At 47.5% G+C, this 8,993-nt stretch overlaps 1 protein-coding gene across 1 annotated transcript in view; it reads right to left on the minus strand.

Moving 5' to 3' along the window:
* The window catches only part of DAB2IP (DAB2 interacting protein), a 115,476-nt gene extending 112,012 nt beyond the window's left edge, over positions 1-3,464 (minus strand). The window contains 1 exon segment of the mRNA XM_065737262.1: positions 3,111-3,464. Coding sequence (XP_065593334.1) covers positions 3,111-3,252 — 142 coding nt within the window. The 5' untranslated portion in view covers positions 3,253-3,464.
* Positions 3,465-8,993: the final 5,529 nt, after the last annotated feature.

The following is an 8,993-nucleotide window of genomic DNA, read 5'->3' on the forward strand; positions in this document are numbered from 1 at the left end:
CAGCATGGCCCAAGTCCCTGCGGAAAGCAGAGCCAGGAGATTTCCGACATTATCACCAGTGTAATAAAAATTAACAGTGGGTGAAACCTGTGCTGTTTATCCACCATTAGACTGCAGGAATTTCTGTGTGCTGCCGGGAAGCTCCAGCATGCCTCCCTGCTCTGGACTGGTCTGCCACCCTGCCACCTCTTCAGCTGTACGGGGTCTGGGCACGCACAGTGCAGCACGAGGTGAATGTGCCCTAAGCACCAGGGCTGGCTGGAGAGCTCTAAACTCCAAGAACAGAGGATACATCAGATGAGACATCAAATTAGCTGGCTGTCACTGAACACAGCTGAAAGTGTTACAGATTTTTTTTGCATGCCACATCAGATTGTGTCCATCTGGAGTCCCAACAGAAAGCCGCCCCCAACTTTCCTTAGCTACTTGCATAGGAAATGCAAATTCTGTTCATTTTCCTTATCTAAAATGCACTGCAGCACGCCTTCCCGAGGGAACAGCCATCCCTTCCTTGGTCCCCCTGCAGCAAGGCCCACTTCCCCAGCAGCCAGCCCCACAACTGATGGCCACAGCTGGGTGGGTGACGGCCAAGGCCCAGTCCTGCCTTCCCAGGGCGAGCAGCATCCCACTGCCATGCTCCCAGGGGTGGGAGCTGCCTCTGCCCCGGACGGGCTGGGAGCGGGAGGCGGCAGAGTAGGAATACCTCCGTTTAAACACAACCTCCTCTCTACGGCTGGCAGAAACCAGGCGGGCTCCCAGCGGCCAGGAGCCGTGCTGGCAGCAGATGGCAGCACCTGCACCTCGCGGGAGCTGCATCCACGACTGATGCGGTACAGATGCAGGAGGGGGACGTGTGCCAGCAGAGATCTCCTCCTCCTGGTAAATGTGTAACAGCTGTTTGACCCTCAGCAAGCCCCCTGGCCCAGAGCTTGCTGCCGGCCTGCTGGGCGGCACTGTGCGGAGAAGCTCACCACCCAGCTCCATCCAGGTGTGCTCTGCGTGGATTGCAGCAAAGGGGTGAGAAAGACTTGCAAGGGAACAGCCTGGAAACAGGCAAGTGGCAAGACAGGCCAGAGCCAATTCCTGGGAAATCGCTCCAATTCTCATGAGATTATGAAAACTTTCCATTAAGAATATCTGGTCTCTGAGCATCTTAGCTAGCAACGGCAAATGACACTGCAGATGAGTACCCTCACTTCCAGAACAGAAGGTGACCCTCACTTCCTTCCTTGTTCAGGCTCGTAAGCTTTGGAAATTAATGCTACATCAAAACCAAAAAGCCTACAGGCTCATTCCGGTGCATGCATTCCCCATTGCTCCTGCAGCCCTACCATCTCCCACACATTAACCATCCACTGGCCAAAAATCTGCATTCTGCTCTTCCTTCACTCTGCCCAAACCACTTCCAGCCTCTGGATGGGCCCTACACACCCCAGGACTTTGCTGCTCGACACCATTCCTCCACAACTTGTTTATCTTGCTTTCTGCATCTCTTACAAATAGAAAATGGCATATAGAAAATGAAAATTCTTGTCCAGATTTTGCAAATCCCTGTAAGATCTACAGATGAGAAGAGCTGAATGAGTGCTGAGCATTATGATTCTCCTAGCAGGCAGGAATCCTACAGACGTGTGACAAGCACAGAATACTCAGGGAGGGATCAACAGCAAGAAGATTTCGTTTGGTTCTAATCCAATTTCTTATAAACATTAGGGTTCATTTCCATTTCAGTCAAATCTGCCTGCATATTTCTTCTGCTCGTGACAATTTGTGCTGATAAGTTCATACTGGGTTACCTAAGAGAAAATAACACATTTTGTTTGTCTCGCTAGCTGAAATGGCAGTAAAATATTTTGGGTTTGAGAAGTATACAGATAAAGGGGGAAGAGGAGCTGTTACATGCTTGTGGGGCTACAAACACTCTTCTCTCACAGGCAGAAAAAAAAAAAAAAACAACATGGAAAGAAAAGCTCTGTTTTGCTTATAGGAAAGGATGAGGCTCAGGGACTGATTTAGCTTTCTATTGTTTTCCCAGTAATGATTCCACATCCAGAAAAAGTACTGTAAGTCAGGGGAGGAAGAGCAGACCGCGTGAAGCGAAGCCGTGCGCTCCTGGGGTCTGCTCTGAGGTCTGCTGGGTATGTCTGCATTAACCCCAGTGACACGGGCACGAGCCCAGATTTGCACAAGCACCTGACAGAGCACCACGCACTGCCACTGTGCTTTTTGCTATAGCTGTTTATTCACAGAACAACAACAACTCAAAAGTGAATCCATGGTTTTGATTGAGCTCAGGATTTTATAAATATGATGGGATTGTCCCTCTGGAGGCCAACACAGCCCTCCCCCTCCTTTCTGCAAAGACAGCTCAACATGAAAGGACTCAAAGCCACCCATCTCTGACTGCTCTAACAACAGGCACAAGCATCAGTAGACACATAGCTTGCACTGGAAGACAGAGCCAGAAAAGCTTATTTTTAAAAATGCATCTGGGTCAGTAGCTGCCTCCAGTAGAATAAACGGGCTGCATGAGTGAGTACGCCCTACAGAAACATTACTCTGTGGACTTAACTCCTGCTGATGAGGACAAATAGGCCCTTTTAGAGCAGGAGTTTTAAAAGCGCAAAGTGATTTGGGAATACAAGTCCCAGAGGTTTCCCCAGTGCCTCGGGAGCACAACCTGCAGGCTCTTCCTAAAATTTCTACCCTTAAACTGTACTCAGCTTTGTAATTTTGAAACCCCTGGTGACACTCAGCCCGTGGAGAACCAAGTTCCAGCAATTCATCTTGGCGTGCAGATAACATCTCTTAATCAAGGATTTTCAAATATCTATCGTCATCAATTAGGCCTCCAAACATCTCAGTTCACTAAAGGCAGTGGTTACCTTAATGACAACACGCTGAAACAACCGAGCGGTGGGAAACAGCAAAGGGTTAGTGACAGTCACACGAGGTGTTAGAGCCCCGCTGCCCCAGCTCATCCAGCAGCTCTCCCTCCCCTCTTTCCCTGCACGCACACTTGCACACATGCACACAGGAACGAAGCTACCTGCAGGCATCAGCACGAATGTCTCTGCACTGCCAGTTAAACAGAACTTGGTTGCAATTACCCCTACTAAGCGGCCTGTTCCGGCTGCGGGATCTGCTTCGCTGTCTCTGAAGTCGTGACCTCCGGAGCAGACGATAGTAGTAGGACGGTCTCCCAGAACTTTTCCTGCTGTTCATTGACATTTTTCTGTCTATTTTACACATACACACATGCAGGCACAGGTTCACTCTCCCCCTCTGGCAAAGTAGCAACAGTTCCAGCGTTTAATTAACTGGAGGTTGTTCTGTGCGGTGGAAAGGGAGAGGGGGGAAGAGGAACTCTTCACTTTACACATTTAAGAAGAAAAACAACAGGAAGAAAACATTAAAAAGAGAGAAAAAAAAAAAAAACAACAAAAGCGCGGCAGCAGATTACATGTCTCAGCAGAGGGAGGACTTGCAGCAAGAAAGATAGACTGTACTAACAATTCCTGCCCCCAAAAAGATAAGCGTGCTGGAGTTGGAATAGGAAGCCAGAGTTGGCCTGGGCTCTTGAAACATGAAGAAAAGGCTGGAAGAAATCCTGGACTGGATCGTCCCCGCTGGACAGCAGCATCCGACCGAGCCGCGCCGGAGGAAAGCAGCGCTTCGCTGCAGGAGAGCAGCAGCGCAGCCCGCACCTCTGCCCGCACAGCAGCACGGCTGCAGCAGGACGGGCACGGGCACGAACGTCTGACGATCTCCGGGCCGTGGGACACATGTTAATAATCATGGTGGAGCAAAAGCCCCGGAAAATAAAGTGAAACTTGAGAGGGGAAAACTTTAATTAGAACTTGAATGAACAGAGCTCCAGACTCCCCTGGAGGCCCATTTCCTTTCAACATTCAAACTGAGTTATAGCACATCCCATGAATTAGAGAAAGAGCCTATTTACCGTTTGGGTTCTGATGGCAGTGAGGATTCTGTCTCTGGCTCATATTGCTCAATAAAAGTACGTCGCATTGGGCAGAATTAACGCTTTAAGCCGTGGAAGAAAAGCAAAAAGAATATAAAAAATAGAATAACCAGACCAAAAATTGCACTCCACGCTTAGCTTTGAAAGGTCAGGTGGGAGGCAGACTGTCCCAATTCCTGCATCAAAGCTCCTTCATGGGTTGGCACAGACAGCACTGAGCAGGACAAGCAGAGAGCACCGCAGAAACCCTGAGCGGTGGCCAAGGACTGAACGTGCTGTGCTGCCACTTCTCCCACGTTGGCAGATAACAGAAAAATCTCATCAGAGTGGGGTGAACTGGAAAACAGCTTCTGCACAGTGCCTCTCTGTATTGTGTCCCAGTTCTGTTCTGTTTCCCAGACATCTGTGCAAGCACATCTCTGTGGCCTCTGCTGCAGTCGCAGGACCAGGCAGGTTTGGCTGAGGCCGAGCTGTGCTCCCCATGGTTGGAGCTTCTTCAGAAGTTTGAAAGCTTCCCCAGGTTATACCGAGTTGTACCTTCAGTGACAAGAGGCAGAAACCACCCGGCCTTGGTTCCCACAGCGTGACATCTCCTGTTAGTGCTTGATGTGAGGAACAAAGGCTAGTTCTAGTTCCTCTGAGCTGTGTCCCTTCCTTATGGCCAACAATCCACCCTTCAGCATTTCGTAAACTCATTTAGTTGTGATAAACATCAGAATTCTATAAAACCTGTGTTTGCTTATTTACATATTGCATAGTGAAAACGTGATATTTACCAGCTGAGAAGGACCCTTCCAGGGCAGGAAACAAGCCTCAGTCTTTACCTAAAGTCCATGCCTGGTTTTGAGGCCACACGTAAGGAATTCAGCAGCCTTTAGACTGTGCTGGAGTGAGCCAATCACCGGGGCAATGACAAGTTCAGGTCAAGGAGGGAGCTCCAGCTGGACGGCAGAGGCTCCATCCCATGCTGCAGGGGGATGCTGCACAGGAACATTCCTCTGCTTGCACCCAGCACCAGCTGGCACCCAGCCCCACAACACGTCCCAGCAAAAAGGCTTCAATGTACTACTCGTCTGCTCTCATTTTGTTATCCAGAATGTTGGAGGGTTTTTTTTTCCATATTTGGGTAGATTAAAACACACAAAATAATAAAGAAGCGACCAAAAACATTTCCCAAATGAAGAGACCCATCACGTGCAGCTGATTCAGTTCATAAATAGAGCCAAGAACAACTGTAAGACAGTGATGGGAAAATCTGAAAATACCGAGGCTCAGTGACAGATCTGCTGTAGACGAGAAGCCACATACTCACATCTGTCTCTGAGTTTTGGTGTCCTCATAATTGAGCTGGTAACTTAAGAGAAGCTTTTTACTATTATGCTTTTATCATTAGAAATATCTTTAAAAGAGCCGACCCACTTTATTTTTTAACTCTTCATTCCCAAGAGCAAAAAAAAGGCACCGATAGAACTGAAAGTTTCAACAAAACCGTGTAACACTCCAATTCAGACAGCCTAAAAGGGTGAGGTGCACCTGGGTTGGTTTTACCTAATTGGAGCCAGGCTCGTCCTCAAAGCACCTGGGATGTGGTGGGACAGACCAGCCATCCTCACCTGGGTGTGCAGGTGGGAATGATCAGGAGATGCAGGAGGTGGCCCTGCTTTCCCTGCACATTTGCTCACGTTTACTTAAGCATCTGTTCCACGTTCATGGATATTTTTATTAATCAGCCTAGTGCCTTCAGAAATGTCCACGCAGGTGACCATAAAACAGGAGAAGTTAATGAGGGACTATAAACTATCATGACAAGAGAAAGCAGCCCTGCAATAAAAGCATAAACGGCTGGGAGTTTCGTTCAAGTTTAGCCAGCTTGCCTCTGTCTCTCTCACTTCACCAAAGTTTTTGAAGGCTTTAAGTTCAGATGCTGCTTAGCAGTGGGCAGCAAAATGAACAACCCATCTGGGAGGGAATGTGACTGGGCTGGACCTTTCCAATTAATCTGCCACTACTTTTTTTCTTCCTTTCTTCTTTTTTTTTCTTCTTTTTTTTTTCTCTCTGAAAGCCACATCCTGACACAAACGCTCTTTTGTGTGTAGCAGAATCTACCACTTGCAAATGTTAGATGTATTAACTGTTCTGGAGGAAAGCTGACAACCTTAGGATCTATCTCTGCAGCCACGCATCACAGTGGGGCTGTTCCCTCTACAAGGCAGAGATGAGCTCAGTTGCTGGGCTCTACTGAGCCTCTCCATAAGAGGAGCAAATGGAGCAGAGCACAGTGCTGATTTTGGGGTGCCAACACTGAACAGTAACCACTGCTGTGAAATTAAATGCCCACTGAAGTGTAACATCTCAGTAAAATGCCCACTTTTTACACCACTGAGATTCAGAGGGAGGTTAGAGCACCCACAGTCAGCCTGGTGTCCCCTGCCATCTACCTCTGTTAACCTGCTTATAAGCCCTCTTAACACTGGATTCATTTTGCTCCTTTACCAAAACCAACTGCATGTGAGTAAATTGTAAATTAGCACCAAAATAAGTTCTGGGACAGGGAGAGCTACACAAACGTGGGTTTGTTTGCTTTGATATCAAAAGGAGCAGGCTGCTGCCTGAGGGTTTGCTCAGCTACAGCAGGGCTGCGTGCTCCATGGGGGCTGCTGGAAGACATGCCTCCCAGGGGCTAACACTCAGCTTTTTTATCATTTGTTTATTGCTCTGTGCTGGGAAAATAATGACTGCACTTCAGAATGCACATTCCCAATGCAGACTGTACCATTAAACCACTTGCTTTCCCAAAGGACTCTACAGGGAAACAATCATTCCTCTTAACTCCCTTAGACTTCATGGCAAGGAACCTGAATCCCTCATCCTGAAAGTGAGGGTTTCATTGCTTTCTCGAGGGCGCAGTCCTGGCCCCAAAGTAAAGTTATGAGGATTCACTGATTTGTGCACACAAGTAACTAATGGGCTCTGCATTTACCTTCTGGATGAGAGCAGCTTTAGTTCATTTCATTTCCCACATTTATTCCACAAAGAACTGAACATCAGCTTTCAAAAGTTAGCAAAATAAAGAAGAAAAAAAAGCAGTTGCTTTGTATTGGCCAATAGAGAGGAGAATGGTGGACGTTGGCTGAATTTCTAATTAGTGTTTGGTCAGAGAACTGCAGATCTATCAACAAGAAGCTGAAAAACATCTGAGTGCTGCCCTGCTCTCCGAGTCACATAGAAACACTTTTCTTCCGAAGAGTGACAATACTCCTCTCACCGTTTGAGGCAATAAACAAAGGACTCATCTCTACAAAGCGTCAGACTTTTTAAACAAAGGATTAATACAAGTGTTCTTGCTGGATCCTACTCGCTCTCCGGATTTGCCTGCTTGGGTTTGCTCTCAAGTTCATTGCAGTATGCAGTTCAGCATCCCACAAGCTGGCAGATTTCCAGGCTTATTGCCTCAAGGCTACCAGGGATATATAAGCTCATACGCAGAGCCAGAGAGGAAGGCAATTTCCTTTGTGTAAGGAGAACTTAACTTTCAGCTCAGCTCTACTCCTACCAGGAGAAGTAGAACAGATCTGGTTTTCAAGCAGCAGTGTCAAAGAAGTTTGTGCTGAAACTATTCCACCCCATCCCTGCTCACATCCCAGCCACGCAGCAGCCTGGCCTTCAGGAAGACCTCTCACCTAGGCAGAAAGACACTGTTGTGGCCCCTCCCTGGAGAGCTCATTTGCTGCTATCTGAGTGGGGGCTTCCCTGCTCCCACGTACCACCTCCAAGGAAAATGAAAAAAAAAAAGAAAAAAGGAAAGAAAAAAGAGCAACCAAAGAAGCAACACAGTCAACTGATTCCAAGCGAGAACGGCCTCCAAAAGGAGAATATTCAAAAATGCATTAGAGAAATAAGTAACCATACTCAACCTAGCAGGTGGGCTGCAGCCCACGAGTTAAAAGTCATAAAAGTTAGGAAAAAAAACCAAATCTATTTTTTTTTTTCTGTTCTGGGAGCATGGACTTGATTTGGAAGAAAAGAAGTAATGTAACATCTTCTGATTTTTAACTTTGCTCCTTCAGAAGTCTTCAGTGATACATTTGAAAGCTTGAGTGCCTGGGAATGAAGGACAGAGCCCCAGGAGATGTGAGTGAGGCCAGGAGGGAAGGATGAGGCAAAGCTGGGCCTGCACCCCCAGCCCTCCATCCTTGCCCAAAGAACTGAGCAGGCTTCCTTCTCTCTTGCGACAATCCCCTCATGATGAATAAGCATTAAGCATCATAGTGTCTTTTTTTTCTACTGTGTATTCCATCCACAGAAGCACTGATGCTTTTGCAAATACTTGTTTGGCTTTTCAATGTACTTAAAATGTGTGTACATTCTCTTTTTCACTCAGGTAGAATAAAAATTTCAGATGGAAGTGTGAAATGTTAAGTGGGAAACTCAAGTCTTTGGCTTTTATTACGTTATGTCCTGATTTTGAGGAATAGTCGTGATATATTTAAAGATGTGAACAGGTATCATGCAGGAAGACAGAAGCAAGAGAAGCAGAAGCACGGTCTGGGAATTTTACCTCCAGCTCCCAACAGACCTGCCAACCAGCCAGCTGAGATTTGGACCACAACCTTTCATTTCTCTACACAGCCAGCAGCTTCTTGACAGGGGGAATTTGGTAGCACGTCCCCGCTCCCAACCACGGCAGGCTGACAAACACGTTATGCATTGTGCTGCAGAGGCTGATGAAGGACACGTGAAGGGGCTCATGCAGGAGGGGCTGCTCAGTCCCCAGGCAGGTTACAGGGACAACAGGGAGAGCCAGGGCGCCTGGGAACCCAATTGGAGACATTTCCTGCTCTGCACAACGAGCTCCTTACTGCAAGGGAACAGGGAAAGGCCCAGAAAGTGACCTCAAAGCTGAACGTTTCCTGGCTGCTTCCCGGTAGAACAATAGAGGTAAAGAACACAAACTTTTTCAAATCAGCTTCCAGCTTGCTGGGGGAGACCGAAACAAAATCTCTTCATTTAC

This window comes from Cyrtonyx montezumae, unplaced genomic scaffold, assembly GCF_038088225.1.
Source record: "Cyrtonyx montezumae isolate F1298 unplaced genomic scaffold, pur_monq_1.0 scaffold_20, whole genome shotgun sequence".
NCBI lineage: Eukaryota > Metazoa > Chordata > Aves > Galliformes > Odontophoridae > Cyrtonyx > Cyrtonyx montezumae.